General features: G+C 41.3%; 1 protein-coding gene across 1 annotated transcript in view; it reads right to left on the bottom strand.

Annotated features, from left to right (window-relative positions):
- The window catches only part of PATJ (PATJ crumbs cell polarity complex component), a 358,255-nt gene extending 342,609 nt beyond the window's left edge, over positions 1-15,646 (bottom strand). Inside the window, exons 1-3 of the mRNA XM_039255282.1 lie at positions 15,627-15,646; positions 926-982; positions 657-823 (exon numbers count right to left, since the gene is read on the bottom strand). Coding sequence (XP_039111213.1) covers positions 657-823; positions 926-947 — 189 coding nt within the window. The 5' untranslated portion in view covers positions 948-982; positions 15,627-15,646. The remainder of the gene's footprint in view (positions 1-656; positions 824-925; positions 983-15,626) is intronic.
- Between the last annotated feature and the right edge of the window lie 621 nt (positions 15,647-16,267).

The following is a 16,267-nucleotide window of genomic DNA, read 5'->3' as shown; positions in this document are numbered from 1 at the left end:
AGTGGTGCTGTGTGACCTCTGATTCCATACTTACGTGTGTAGAAACCCAAGACTCCAGTTACCATAATGTATATAGTGGAGAAAACACAGTTACTATTAAAACACCAGTTACACTGCTTCTGTGACCTTTCTAGTCAGAACATCCATGATACTTAATATTTATTTGGTAATAATTTGATAAATATTTGATAATTGAGAGGTATTAATAATATGCTACAAGGGTATGATCACTTCCCACTAGAAAAAAAAGACTTCATGAAGAAACTATATTTAAGCTTAACACTATTTTATATTCTGAAGAAGATGTTGGGAAGTCTGAAGGCATCTGACCTTTACATATTTAAATAAGTACAAGTTAGATTCCAAACCCAAACCCAAAATTTATGATCAATATATTTTTTTAAGTAAGCTCTACACCCAATGTATGGTTTGAACTTACGGCAGTGGGACCAAGAGTTGCAGGCTTTACAGAGCGAGCCAGACAGGCACCCTTCATAAACATTTTAAACTATCCGTGCGATACTACCGGTAGGTTCCAGGTCCTAGTACCATCTCCCTGTTGCATTAAGTGTACTGATACACAACGTTGTCTCGACCTCCTTCTTTCTTTGCTGGCTTGAACATACGAACCTGTAAAACCCTGATAAGTAACTTACTTGCCCTTTCAGTTGCTTGATGGACTGCTGAAGTGTGAGGATCTGATTGAAGAGAGGACTCTTTAGTGTTTCATAAAACAGAGAGAGTTTCTCATTCTGCGATGTGTCCCCCTTCTCCTGCAGCTTCATTTTCAGGCGATCAAGAACCTGAAGGACCTGCCGTTTATCTTGTTTAAAGAAGAATAACCAGAGTACAAGTTAATCCCATCATACATTCCAGTCTTTGAATTATTAATTAATTTACTGATAGAACCATATATCTAGTATACCTGGAGCAGGATTTTCAGGCATTTTGAATTATTAACGTCAATCTCTTCTAAAGAAACCTAAAGAAAATTTTAAAATACAAAAGATGAATTTTAATTAGCATATAGACTTTTCTACAGTCTTCTAAAAAAATAAAGCAAGCCTCAAGAATATTCTTCACCGAAAGACTTCACTCAGGAAATTCAAATTAAAACTACAATTTGGGGGGGTATCTGGGTGGCTCAGTCAGTTAAACGTCCAACTTTGGCTCAGGTCATGAGCTCACAGTTTGTGGGTTGGAGTCCTGCACCAGGCTCCCTGATGTCAGCACAGAGCCCCCTTCAGATCCTCGGTCTCTGTCTCTCTGCCCCCCCAAAATAAAGAAACATGTTTTTTAAAAAGCTACAATTTGAGGCACCTAGGTGGCTCAGTTGGTTAAGCATCCAACTCTTGATTTCAGCTCAGGTCATGATCTCACAGTTCATGGGCTCAACACTGACAGCACAGAGCCTGCGTGAGATTCTCTCCTTCCTCTCTCTCTCAAAATAAATAAACATTAAAAAATACTTTAAAAAAAACTACAATGAAGTGCCACTATATACCCACTACGATGGCTAAACTAGAAAGAAAAACAGACAATTGGTTGACTGTTGACAAAGATGTGAAGCAACCAGAACTTTCAAACATCACTAGTAAGAACATAAAATGGTGCGTACACTTTGAAAAGTTGTGGGGCGCCTAGGTGGCTCAGTCGGTTAAGCGTCCGACTTCGGCTCCAGTCATGATCTCACAATTCGTGGGTTCAAGCCCCGCATCAGCCCTGTGCTGACAGCTCAGAGCCTGGAGCCTGTTTCAGGTTCTGTGTCTGCCTCTCCCCTGCTCACTCTGTCTCTATCTGTCTCCTCTCAAAACTAAATAAAGATTAAAAAATAAAATAAAATAAAGAAAAGTTGTTTGGTAGTTTCTTATAAAGTTAAAAATACAGTCACTGTATGACTCTGCACTTCCAGTCTTAAATACTTTAAATACTTAAAGAAAAATGAAAATATGAATTCACAGAAAAGCTGTATGTGAACGTTAATAGCAGTTTTATATATAAAAGCTCTGAACCACAAAACCCCAAGTGTCTAATAACAGATGAATGTACAAATTACAGAACATAAACAGAATGTTCAGAAATAAAAGGAAAAAATTACGAATATACACAACATGGATCCATCTCAAAAACCCCTCAAATGTTAAGGGAAAGAAACCAGACAAAAAAGGTTAGACTTTATGATCCCATTCACATGAAGTTCAATTTATAGTTATAGATTAGTTTACCTGGGCAGGGTAGAAGGGAGCTGACTGGGAAGCGATTTGAAGGAACTTTTGGGGGTAATATTCTAAGTTCTAAATGGAGTACTATTTACACAGATGCATACGTTTGTCAAAATTCATTGGCTTATATGCTTTAAGTCAGTACATTTTATTGTACATAAGTTATACTTTAATTTTTTTTATTTTTGTGAAAGAGAGAGAAACAAGGAGCTTGAGCAAGGGAGGAGCAGAGAGAAAAGGAGACACAGAATCCTAAGCAGACTCCAGGCTCTAAACTGTCAGTACAGAGCCTCACGTGGGGCTTGAACTCACCGATGGTGGATGGTAAGATCATGACCTGAGACAAAGTCAGACATTTAATCAACTGAGCCACCCAGGTACCCCTAAGTTATACTTTAACAAAGTTGATTTTGTAAAAAGGATCCTGAGCTGGAAAAGAACATCTAAGAGATGAAGATGATTTTAGAGAGATTAGGGGGAAAAAATCCCCCAACTGCACAAAGGATCTCAGATCTGAGTGCATCTGAATCTCCAAAAGGTAACCACCCAGCATATTGGCATTTTTTGTTTTTACTTCCATTGATTTGTTCAAACAAATCAAATGCCTAAAACGAAACTCAACTCAAATGTAACAACTCAAAATACTAGCAAACCCTCTGCTATAACCAAAATGGCACTTTCACAGTGGTCACTTATCCTAATGGTACACTAGACTGTAAAACACCATCAGAGAAATAGGTGTGTTATAGAGTCCAAATTTTCCTACATCAACTCTGGATACAGTTGTTGAATGAACTGAAGTCTTTATCTTCTAATTCAAGGTCACTATGTAAGAAAGCATATTAAAAGGCAGTAAGGGATGCCATCTGCACTGATAAAAGGTCCATGTATTCCATCAAATGTTCACTGGATTCAGAGAATTGCTGAGTAAGAGCATCACAGAAATGCTACCAATGAGCTCAGCATCTCAACTGTGCAACCTTTACAACTACCCAATGACAGGTAACTGAGTAACAAAAGACAGTTACAACGGCACTGTCCTTTTCTATAGCAGCCAAAGGCCCAAGAGGATTGACAAGAGCAGCTTTGTTGTCATTAATACATCAACCTTTCTGAAAGAAAGAATGCAAGCTAAAACTGTGAGATGCTATTTTTTACTGTCAGGTTGGCAATTTTTTTAAATTAATAATAGCATGTAGTCTTGATGTCATGGAAAAAACAGGTGGGAATATAAATTTGCACAACTTAGCGACAGCCATCCATGTATTAAATGTACATTCTCTTTTACCCAGAATATCTACTTCTGAGGGTCTCTCCTAAAGAAATACTTGCAGAAGGGCACAGAGATGTGTGTACAAGGATATTTACTTCATTGTTTTTAAGAAGAAAACTTCTGGAAAAATTAAACTATCAAAAGTACAATACATTACAATAAAGTAGGTCTGAATGTATTGAAAGGACAATGGGAGGAGGGAAAGGGTTAACAGTAAGCCTGTGGCTTCCTCCTTTGGGGAGGGATTACCAGCTGGATAACCAGATCCCCTAGCAAACACTCTAAAGATTTTTTAAGAGGTAATAGCCCCTTGTTTTTAAATGTCAGGAAATACCTGATCTGTCTTAATTGCTTTTTGCAAACAATCTGAGAGTATGTGAATTTATGGGGCATGGCTGACTAGAAAATAGAAGAGAATTACACAGATATTTTACATTTGTGTAACTCATGGAGCATAAAACTCAGGATTCCCCAAACACAAAAGGCTTCCTTTGAGAAAACTGTTTCCAGGGGTGCCTATGTGGTTCAGTTGGTTAAGCGTCCGACTTTGGCTCAGGTCATGATCTGTGGTTAATGGGTTTGAGCCCCGCATGGGGCTCTGCACTGACAGCTCAGAGCCTGCAGCCTGCTTCTGATTCTGTGTCTCCCTCTCTCTCTGCCCCACCCCCTGCTAACGCTCTTTCTCTCAAAAATAAATAAACGTTAAAAAAAAAAAGTCTCCATATATATTGAGAACTTGTGTTGTAATCTAAAACAAAACAGTGTCCTAAGGTTGGATTTTATTCCTGTAAACAAATTAAAAATTGTGGTTGAAGTGTGTCAGAAATACATTTATGTGTTACTTAATGTCTATGCACAACTAGGTATTTTAAGTGTGTTGATAATAAGTCCTAAGAGGAAAAGTGACATTCTTTGAAATGACTACTGGGCTGCGTACTCCTCCAGGAAGGAATGTCTGTGCCTAACTCCTGCCTGTAATCACTGAATCATGAGTAAGGTTTGGTGCTGGTTTGGTGAAGTTTGATCTCTCATTCCCACGAGCATGCTTTGACGATTCAACTCCCTCTGTTAACACGGGGATATTATCTAACACTCACAACTGAATAGGAAAAACAGCAAGTTTCAGGATATGTGCATTATTTTCTTTTTGTGAGAAAAAAAATATGTTGCGGCACCTGAGTAGTTCAGTCCATTAAGCACTGACTCTTGATTTTGGTTCAGGTCATAAATCTCTCACAGTGATAAGACTGAGCACCTGCCTGGGATTCTCTCCACCCTTCCCCCACACACTCTCTCTCTCAAAATAAATAAACTTAAAAAAATGGAGCCAAATGGAACATGTCCAAGCACATATGAGAAGGGTAGACCTAGAACTTGAACTCAGTCTTTTTATTTAATTTATTTTTAATGTTTTATTTATTTCTGAGAGAGAGAGAGACAGTGTGAACAAGGGAGGGTCAGAGAGAGAGGGAGATACAGAATCCGAAATAGGCTCCAAGCTCTGAGCTGGCTGTCAGCACAGAGCCCTACGTGGGGCTTGAACCCACGAACCGTGAGATCATGACCTGAGCTGAAGTTGGACGCTTAACCGACTGAGCCACCCAGGCACCCGGAACTCAGTCTGTTTAAGTACAGCCTTCTCTCAGTCAACCACTCTGAATCAGGATACAGAACATAGTATAACCCGACCTTTGCACTCCAAAGGAAGCAAGAGAAACTTAAAGTTGTTCATGGATTTTTAACGTTTACTTATTTTTGAGAATAAGCTCTCTCATATTTTTTTAAAAAGGAAAAATATGTATTCATGCGTAGGTTTCTAGATTTAGATAGTCCATTTCCTAATGATTACTTCTAAAAAGTAGAAACTGGGATACAGAGATTAAAAACTTAGACTTTTATAGATTTTAGTGCTGTTTGAACTTTATTTTGAAAGTATGTCTTAATTTTATAACTTAAAAACTGAAAAATCCAAAAAGATAATGGCTAACATGGCCTAATGAGAGAGCAAGCAGATACAAAGATCATGAAAACATAACAGGATATATTGTAAGACCTATAAATAGCAGAGGTGTGTGCCATGTACTAAGCGAAATCACAAAGGGAGAGTGACTAAGCCTGAGTGAGGATGTTTGGAATGAGAACACAGTGGAAACTTCTCTTAAAAGAAAGAGAATAGGGTGTAAGAGGAGAGCGACCATTTGCCTAAGATGGTCTCAGATTCCAGCATCATTGATAGGGTTTCATTTCATTCACAAAAGTGTTGCAGTTATGAATGGATAGAAAAGATGTAGCATACACACACATACACACCATGCACATATGTATATACACTTCCCATTGGTGTATGCACACATATATGTATACATGTATACATGTGTATGCATGAGTGTGTGTGCATGAGTATATATACACATGTGTATATATACATGTGTGTATGTGTGTACACACACACAATGGATATTACTCAGCCATAAAAAAGAATGAGACCTTCCTATTGGTGACAACATGAATGGACCCACAGGGTATTATGTTAAGTGAAATAAGTCAAAGAAAGACAGAACCATATGATTTCATTTATATTTGGAATCTGGAAAACAAATGAACAAAAACAAAACAAAACACCTCTTAAATACAGACAACAAACTGATGGTTGCCAGAAGGGAGGTGTGTGGAGGGATGGGTAAACAGAGGATTACAAAGGTACAAACTCCCAGTTATAGAATTAAAAAAAATTTAAGTATTACAGTTTGAATGAAATATAGGGCTCCCCTTGGTCAGTGGTTCTCAAATCTTAGCAGACATCAGAATCACTTGGAGGGCTTGTTGAACTACAAGTTGCAGGGGCCTACCCTCCAGAGTTTCTGATTGTGCAGGTCTGAGGTGAGCCAGAGAATCTGCATTTCAGACAAAGTTCCCATGCTGCCAGCCTGGACACCACAGTTGGAGAACCACTCTCCATAGGTGTAAAAGTGCATGATTTTCTGTAAGAATATTAGCTAGCTTTAAATGACCTATTATAAGGTCTCTGAAAATAGGACAAAAAAATGGTTTGTTTTTACTGCAGGTATAGACTGCAAATTGATGTTTGGCTCACAAAGAGGTAAGCACCACAATTGGGAATAAGCGTTTAAAAACCATGCAGTGTGGTAATGTTTATTCAATTTAGTAATAAAAACTTGACTCTTTTTTAAATTTCCTTTTTCTAACAATTCATTTTTCTAACAAATTATTTTACAAAAATATCAGTCCTTGAAAGACTGGGAGTGCAGGGGAACCCTGATCTCTTACCACTGACAGTTTAAGCAGCACTGACTTAAACAGACTTTGAGAGGGTCCTTGTAAATAATGCTAAGTAGACTGGTCTTTATCCTGTAAGCAACAGGAGGTAATTAAAGGCTTTTAAGTAGGGAAGTATTGAGTCCAGATTTCTATTTAAAAAGGTAATTCTGGTAATAGGATAGATTAGTGGTCTTCAAACATTTTTAAACACACATTCCCATCAGTGAAAATATGTTGCGGGGCGCCTTGGTGGCTTAGTCGGTTAAGCGTCCGACTTTCGCTTAGGTCATGATCTCGCGGTTCATGGGTTCGAGCCCCGCGTCGGGCTCTGTGCTGACTGCCAGCTCAGAGCCTGGAGCCTGTTTCAGTCTGTGACTCCTTCTCTCTCTGACCCTCCCCTGCTCACGCTGTCTCTCTCTCTCTCTCCCCTAGAAATAAATAAAACATTAAAAAAATTTTTTTTAAAAAAATATGTTGCCCATTCACCTTATTTTTAACTCTAAACACATACCGCTATTATTTACATGTCATGTGTTTTAAAACATAAGTAAAATAAAAAATGCCATGACAGTAAGATAAAAACTTTAAAAAAGTAAGGTTTTCTCATCATCTTCCTATCCTCCCAAGGAATCATCCTTTACATTTTAGAAACCACGCTGGTAAAGCATGCTTCAGGAAAGGTTAAGGGGACACTGATTGGTCAACCAATCGTCTGACTCATATTTAATTACTGGAAAATTACTACAATTCCATAGTGTTAGGTAATATCTAGGGAAGGGGACTAAAGCCTTAAGAGCATATGAGAACAGAAGGAAGAAATGCAGTAACTCCTACAGCTGAACATCCAGTAAGCAGCGTGTAGGCTAAATGGTCTCCTATTTTATGGTCGTAAGATATCTTCAACCAAACAACTTTGATCTATTGGACTAGGCTAAGAAACAGAGCTGACAGCAAGGAATCTCAAGTTTGTTTAAACATGGTAAGGTAGAGTCTAACTTGTCAGAGATAGACCACCTAAAATCGGTCATAACCTAGACATTAAAATGCCACAGTGTGCCGCTGTCCTCATAGTCGTACAGCCCCTGAGAAGGAGCAGTTATTATGCTCAGCTTCCACTCCATCATTGATCAAGAGATTTTGAGCCATGAATTTTTCATGTCTGGTTCGCTGTAGGACTTGACTGAAGGAAATTATTATAATATTGTGGCTTTTTTTTTTATACCTATGCCTTTAGCCATTACCAATTAATGGAATATGTGAAAAAAGCTGATGCAGAGAGAGAAATTTAATTTGATTTTAAATTTCCAGTTGGAGGAAACTTGTTGAATAGTCTTATTAACCTCCCAGTTCAAGAATTTAAGCAAACTAAGGACACCCATAAACATACTTTTCAGATTCCCAATAGCACACAGAATAAAACACACCAAGACAGATTCGGGGAAAAAAAGATCACTGGCAATCAGTCTGACAAAAGTATTCAGCGTCCAACTACAGATATGAATTGGGAGATCACATTTAAATGCCTCACTGGATATTCCCCAGAGCCAAACAGGGAGTGTGAACAATCTAAAAGCTATTAACTGTAAAAACGAAGTCATGATTTCAGAAGTTACTCAAAAATAGAAGTTCATGAACATCTTTAAGTTTCCATTGCTTCCTTGGGAATACAAAGCTCTAGTTGTATCTAATTATCATGCCTTTGTCCTCAAAGCTCAGTATTTGTGAGGTACCAATTGAATGGAAAACAAACTCTCCTAGCCAATGTAAACACATCTGCTACCAGGCTAACGCAGAATCAAGACAGTTGTCATAGTCTTGTGTATCAATGACAAGGCCTATTGTAAACCCTTTAGATGTAAATGATAATATATTTTTGGCTGCTGCCAACACTATATTCTTGGAATTCTGAAAACATAAATTCTAGAACAATCCTGATATTTTGGGGTCATATGCTCAAGCCATAGCCAATGCTTAATGAAGTCCACTTAGGGGCACCTGGGTGGCTCAGCTGACTTTGGCTCAGGTCATGATCTCAGAGTTCGTAGGTTCAAGCCCTGCGCCTAGCTCTGTGCTAACAGTGTAGGGCCTGGAGCCTGCTTCAGATTCTGTTTCTCCCTCTCTCTCTGCCTCTCCCCTGCTCATGCTCTGTCTCTCAAAAATAAACGTTAAAAAAATTTTTTTAATTAAGTCCATTTACTGCTATTCAGAATATGTAGAAATTGAAGATAAATTATACCATGTTAAACTCAGAATCAGAACTGAAAATTGAGTCTGTTCTCCAGAATAATTCAGTTGGCAATACACTAACTTTCTTATCAAACTGTTCAAAGTTAATCAATGCATATCAATACTCTGCCTATGATTGGCTACTGTGTGAGAGTGAAATTAAACTGTCTCATAGTATGCTTTTGTATGTCTGTTGGTGGCAGTTTTCTCTAATAATAAACAAAACAAAAACAAGGAAAACCAAATCTGGGCAATTCTCACCCTTATGGATCCCTGTGTAGCCAGTCCCTCTCTGAAAAGACCCAGGCATTAATAAAGGATTAGTTTCCACCTCAAATAATCTGTTCAATTCTTCCTACACTGTAGGTTGTATTGTATGCCTTTCTCTCCAGAAATACGGTCACGGCATTTTTTACATGCCTGGGATATTCAAAACAATCCTAGCAAATTGTGAAATAGACAAAACTAGGCTTTGGGCACCCCTCCCACCAAAGTTCACCTCCCCACCCGTTTCTCCTGACCTTTTTCCCCAAACTATTTTATCAGTCACTAAATTAGGTAACTCACCTTTTGGTATTTACTATGCACCAAACCCAAGGTCATTTATTCTGTAAAACATCTCATTTATCTTAAGAATGTAGTATTATCACCGCGTACTGCAGATGCAGAAAACTTCCTACAATTTCAAAACAACAAGAGGGAAATTTCACCTTGGGAGGGGAAAAGTCAACTGTTACTGATTTTAAAAACGAGAGTCAGAAATTTGACAACAGAGAGAGAATGTCTGTCAACCTAACCCTCAACATCCACTTAATTCACCTTCCTCTCCTACCATACTCTGGCCTGGAACTTCATTTAAATCTCCAGAAAGTAACTCCTAGGAAACCAACTGCCCTTCCCAAGGCAGAAGCCCCATCTATACCCTACTGTCAAAGTCACACCCATCAATTAGTGGTCAAAGCTGCATGAAAACTGGTCTGCACCTGAAAGCCAGCTACCATCTAGGCAAGATGCGCAAAGTAAGGTCAACATAAGTGAATAGTCATCTCATGGAGAGTATACTAATTTCTTTATTGTTTTTAAAGTTTATTTATTTTGAGAGAAGCTTGCAGACATGGGGAAAGAGGAGGGCGAAGGAGGGAGGGAGGGAGAGAGAGAGGGAGGGAGGGAGGGAGAGAGAGAGAGAGAGAGAATCCCAAACAGGCTCTCTCCTGTCAGTGCAGAGCGCAACGTGGGAGTCAATCTCACACACCATGACATTATAACCTGAGCAAAAACCAAGAGTTGGTGGCTTAACCAACTGAGCCATCCAAGTGCTCCTACTAATTTCTTTGAACCTCAAGGCAGCTTCAAATATGCATGTAATCAACATACACAAAATCAAAATCTGAAATTTTTTTTAAAAAAATTTTAATGTTTATTTTTGAGATACAGAGCACAAGCAGGGGAGGGGCAGAGAGAGAGAGGGAGACACAGAATCTGAAGCAGGCTCTAGGCTCTGAACTGTCAGCACAGAGCCCAATGCGGGAGTTGAACTCACAAAATGTGAAATCATGACCTGAGATGAAGCTGAAAGCTTAACCTACTGAGCCACTCAGGCGTCCCTCATATCTGAAATTTTCAAACACACACTACCTTTGTTTATAACATTATCATTCGACAGGTTTTTAAACTATATAAATGGTGAGTGTACTGTACATTTATCCTTCAGCAATCTGTTTAACTTTACAATGTTAAGATTTAGTCATGGGATTGCTCAAACGACTGAGCCATCCACTCCTGATTTTGACTCATGTCATGGAGCCTGATTTCATATCGGGTTCTGCACTGTGCCAGGAGCCTGCTCAAGATTCTATTTCTCTCTCTCTCTGCCCCTCTCCCCAACTTGTGTACACTCTCTAAAATAAAAATAAAATTTAAAAATATAAATTAAAATGACTCTTTTCTGACCACGAAATTTCCCTTCTAAAGAAAAAAAATAGTCATGATGATATACATAGCTTCTTTTCATTCACTGTAACTACTAAATAGAATTCCACTGTAGGAACCCATGATTTCTTCACCCAATCTCCTGTGGATGAGCATTTAGATGGTTTCCTACTGGTCACAAACACAAAAGCAGTATTAAGCTAAATACCTACCTCAATAATCTACACCTTCCCAGTTGATTCAATAACCAATTCATAAAATAAGATTCTACAGCCTATGAACTTTGAAATCATGAAGACCTGGTTTCTACTGCTGGGACCAGCTCTGTGTTCTTGTACCAGTTGTTTAAATTTCCCTATACTTCAGATTCCTCATTTGTAAAACAGTTAATGAAAACTACTACATATGTACAGTTGAAAGAACTAATAAGATACTGTAAAACATTCAGCCTAGCACACAGTGTACATTCAATGAATAATAGCTACTATTGTTATTAACAACATCTCTTTTCAATCAAAATTATTTAAGATATTTTAAGGGCTTCAAAAAAACTATTTTAGCTGAGATTTTGCTATGTACTCAATGATGGTTATTTCTCGAAAGACTAAACAATAAAAATGTTTACTAGTGCAATAAATACAAGGGGGGGTGGGAAGGGTTATAACTTGGAAATTTAAAAAACTTGTTTGTAGGTAGGAATGTAAGTGCTTCAATCAACTAAACCCTCTTAAGAATATACATACTCATACTGAATCCTAACCCAGTGCTGTTCAATAGAAAAATAATGTGAGCCACATAGGTAATAACTTTTTTTAATATTTAAATTATTCTAGTAGCTACATGAAAAAATGTTTTAAAAGCAACAGGGTATGTTCATTTTTATTTATTTTTTAATGTCTATTTTTGAGAGACAGAGCATGAGTGGGGTAGGGGCAGAGAATCTGAAGCTGGCTTTCCACTGACAGTAGTGAGCCCCACGTGGGGCTCAAACTCACCAACCACGAGATCATGACCTGAGCCAAAGTCTGGCACTCAACCGACTAAGCCACCCAGGCACGCCAGGAACATTAATCTTAATAATATATTTTGCCTCACCCAATATATACACTCATTTCAATATATTCAAAAAATTAATAAAGGTATTTTATTTTTTTTTACACTAAATCTTCAAAATCTGACGTGTATTTTACATTTATAGCACATCACCATCCCAACTGGCCCTATCTGAAGTGCCCAATAGTCACATGTACAAGTAGCTAAGCATGGTGACAGCAGTTTTAACCTACGGCTTCTCAGAAAGATCCTTGTACCATGTTTTTAGCAACAACTTTCATTTAACAGCTAATACGGTCTCTATGCCTTTTATCAAAGTAACTCACAAACTTCAGTTCTTCCCAATAAAAAGAGCACAATTCCCTAATTTTATCAGAATTAAACGTCACAGTGGAGGAACAAAACGGGGGGAAATAATGGTACGCAGTTTACAAGACATATTCTTAAAAAAGGATTTAATTTCAGCCTCCCGGAAGCTCAGTGAGGTAGATCATTTACAGATGGGAAAACAGAGGACCAGGGTTAAGTGACTTGCCAAGAGTTATATGGTAAATGGACCCAATACCACGTCTCCAAACGCCAGTCTATACAGTTGTACACAGCAAACCAGAAGTGGGCCCTTCATCTTCGGCATAGATCTATCCCAATGACTAAAGGAAGTGTATTGACAAGCTCTAAATTTCTATTTGCACCAGAACCTAAAATGGGGGCTTAATAAAAGGCATCCAAATCTACACAAAAACATCAGAGTATGAGAAAACCATAGCAATGATCAAACAATCTCAAATAAAAAGCAGAATAATTCTGTCTCTCAAAAATATATTACCAAGATAAACAAAATCTTTGCAAATTAAACCCCATTTTGGCTTCCTCGACCTAACATATTTTTGTTACACTTTAACAAATCAAGTAAAATCAGAATACTTGGTTGTTTAGCTTAAGGACTAGTATTAAGTGTTTAGTGGTTTGGTTTTTTTAATGTTTATTTTTGAGAGTTAGTGAGCATGTGAGCAGGGGAGGGACGGGGGGGGGGGGGGGGGGGGGGGGGGGGGGGGGGGGGGGGGGGGGGGGGGAGGTAAGACCTGAGATGAAGAGCCAGTCTCTTAACAGAGCAACCTAGGCAACCCCAGTATTAAAGGTTTTTAAGTAAAAACGCAATTACAAGGATTACTGAATGCTGAACCCATCTCAGAATCACAAGTTTCCAAAAGTGAAGTCACTATGGGAAAATATACAGGTTTCCCTTCTTAAGAATACTAACTGAGGGGCGCCTGGGTGGCTTAGTTGGTTGGGCGTCTGACTTTCGCTTAGGTCATGATCTCGCGGTCCGTGGGTTCGGGCCCCGCATCGGGCTCTGTGCTGACTGCCAGCTCAGAGCCTGGAGACTGTTTCAGCCTGTGACTCCCTCTCTCTCTGACCCTCCCCTGCTCACGCTGTCTCTCTCTCTCTCTCCTAAAAATAAATAAGACATTAAAAAAAAAAATTAAAAAAAAAAAAAAGAATACTAACTGAAAGACAAAATACCCTGATTTTGGGGCGCCTGGGTGGCTTAGTCGGTTAAGCGTCGACTTTCGCTTGGGTCATGATCTCGCGGTTTGTGGGTTCGAGCCCCGCGTCGGGCTCTGTGCTGACTGCAAGCTCAGAGCCTGGAGCCTGCTTCAGTCTGTGACTCCCTCTCTCTCTCTCTGACCCTCCCCTGGTCACGCTCTCTCTCTCTCTCCTAGAAATAAATAAAACATTAAAGAAAAATTAAAAAACAAAACAAAATACCCTAATTTTATTAGTGGTTACTTCCAGTGGTAAGTGGGTTTGTGTATGTGTTTAGTTCCTTTTCTGAAAATTCTCTCCACTTTTCTATGATGCACATAGGCTATCTTTATAGTTTAATATTCACACATGACTTAAACGTAGGCCTTTAGGGGCGCCTGTTCGGCTCAGCCAATAGAGCATGTAACTCTTGATCTCTCCATGTGGTAAGTTTGGGCCGCATCTTGGGAGTAGTCACTTAGAAAATCATAAACGTATTAAGGGTTTTAAACACAGATAAGAGTTTAATACAGCTTTTCAATTTTAAACACAACCATTATTCTAATGCTAAGGTCCTCTTATGTGACTGTTAACAGGATCTCAATTAACAAGAGCAAATCTCTTCAGAATAGTTTACAAATTCTATCTCAGAAAGTACCTTCCAGCTCCAATATTTATTAACTTTTTAATTATTTTAAAATTTTAATAATCTTTATATAGGCCACAGGGGCCTGGAAACAGCAAGCTCGTTTTAGTTAAAAGTCACAATCCCCCACTTGCGATACTGCAAAATGAAGCAATGAAGAGTTTCTACGCCGCTAGCTTTTTTCTAAAAAAGATGTGTACAGGGGCGCCTGGGGGGCTCAGTCGCTTAGGCCTCGGACTTCAGCTCAGGTCACGATCTTGCGGTTTCTGAGTTCGAGCCCTGGGTCTGACCTGTGCTGACAGCTGGGAGCCCCGAGCCTACTTCAGATTCTGTCTCTCTCAATAATAAATAAACTTAAAAGATTTTTTTTCTAAAATTTAAACTATGTGTACAAATGAGTTGGCAGCCAATAGTAGCTGAGACAGCGTAGAATGCGGTGTTACCCTTCTCGGCATAACAGATTTCTTCTTCTAGGTCTCCGGAAAGCTTCATTAACTTAAGAAACACTTGTTTGTTGCATAGCTATCAATGGCCAAACTGTAAATGCAACTGAGAAGCAACCTAGAGAAATAGGGCCCTGAAAGGCGAACCCTCTCAATGGCAGAGACAAACCAGTAAACAACTAATTCGAATCCGAAGTGATATGAGCCATTTGAAGATATGACAAAGTGCCAAGCGACCACTCCTGGGGGAGATTAATTTGGCACACCTGCGAGGTGTGCCGGGAGGGCTCGGCGCTTGGGGTGGGGGATGGGGGAGGATTTGAAACTGTTCTCCTGAGCCTGACTTAAAGCAGGAATCCAGAAATGTCGCCAAAGGCTGAAGGCCGCAGTACTTTCCATCGGATCCTCCCCGTCTGCAAAGTGAGGTTAGCAGAGCCGGAGCCTGACCGCCGGCCTGGGAACTCAGCTACGTGACCACCCGGCACCCAGATGCGGCCAGGACCAAGTCGTCCTCTCAGAGGAGCTCCGGGAGCCCCCTTCTTCTCCGGGCCCCCGCGGCAGGCCACCACCTGTTCCCTCCTCTCCCCGTCACCAGTGGAGGAAAAGACTCCGCCCCGCTCTGGGGCCAAGCGCAGGCACCCATCCGGGTGCAAACCGTGATCCCTGCCAATCCCGGAACAGAAGTGGGCCGAGATTTGAGGGCCGGCAGGGCCTGCTGAGGCGGGGCGGCCCCACGGCCGGCGGCCTCCGGACAGCTCTGCACCCCGCGAGCGGGCGCCAGCGTTGGGGTCACCCGGGCCCGGCGCGGGAGGACGGCGCCCCGCACCCTCCGCGGGCCTGGCGCGGCGCCCAGTGGCGCCCCGGGTCCCCAGGGCGCACCTCCTCCCGGAGGGCGGGCGGAGGGCGCGCCGGGGGCAGCGGAGGCGGGCTCCCACACGGCAAGAAGAGCTGCCCCGCGCCGGCCTCCGGGCGCGGGGACCACCACCCCGCGCCGCCCGCCGCCCGCACGGCCCGGACCCCCGCTTTACCTGGTCCGGCGGCGGCTCGGCGGCGGCCCTCCCTCACCTGGGCGGAAGTGAGAGGCCCTGGGTGACCGCGCCTCACCTGGCAGGCCCTCCCCTCGCACCGACCCTCCCAGCCCGGGGCGGGGCGCCGGGGTGGCGCGGGCGGGGGAGCCCGGGCGCCTGGAGGCCGACTCCCGGGAGGGGAGCGCGGGGGCGGTGGGCTTCCCTATTTTCTGCAAGTGAAGTTCATCTGCGCGAGGGAAGGTTAAGAAGCCTGGAAAAGGTGGGGCCTGCGGGCCGAGTGGACAGGTGAAACGCCGAGTGGTGGGGGCAGCCGGCGCTAATGGGGTGGGGAGGTCCGGCTGGACAGGTGTTGTAGAAGGGCTGGACGGAGAGCCGGACCCAAGGTCGAGCAAATGGAAGGATATGATGAAAGGTCTTGGTCAGATCGGCTTAGTCCTCCATTGTCCCTTCCTGTTTGTCGTGTCTCCCTTGCGTTTTCTCTATCGTCTGGCCCAACCTTAAATTCTAAGACGTATACCTGGGGAAATTTAGTAGGGGAAATAAAGGAATATGGCTGTATTTGTCTGCAGTATGCCAGGCACTAGCTTTTACAGGTCTCATTTTCCTCCGTGAAGAAATTGATGAAGAAACTGCGGTCCTGA

Source organism: Hyaena hyaena, unplaced genomic scaffold (assembly GCF_003009895.1).
Source record: "Hyaena hyaena isolate Hyena2069 unplaced genomic scaffold, ASM300989v1 scaffold_521, whole genome shotgun sequence".
In the NCBI taxonomy this organism is placed as follows: Eukaryota; Metazoa; Chordata; class Mammalia; order Carnivora; family Hyaenidae; genus Hyaena; species Hyaena hyaena.
The sequence above is the reverse complement of the archived record's forward strand: the minus strand, read 5'-3'. Positions and strand labels throughout refer to the sequence as shown.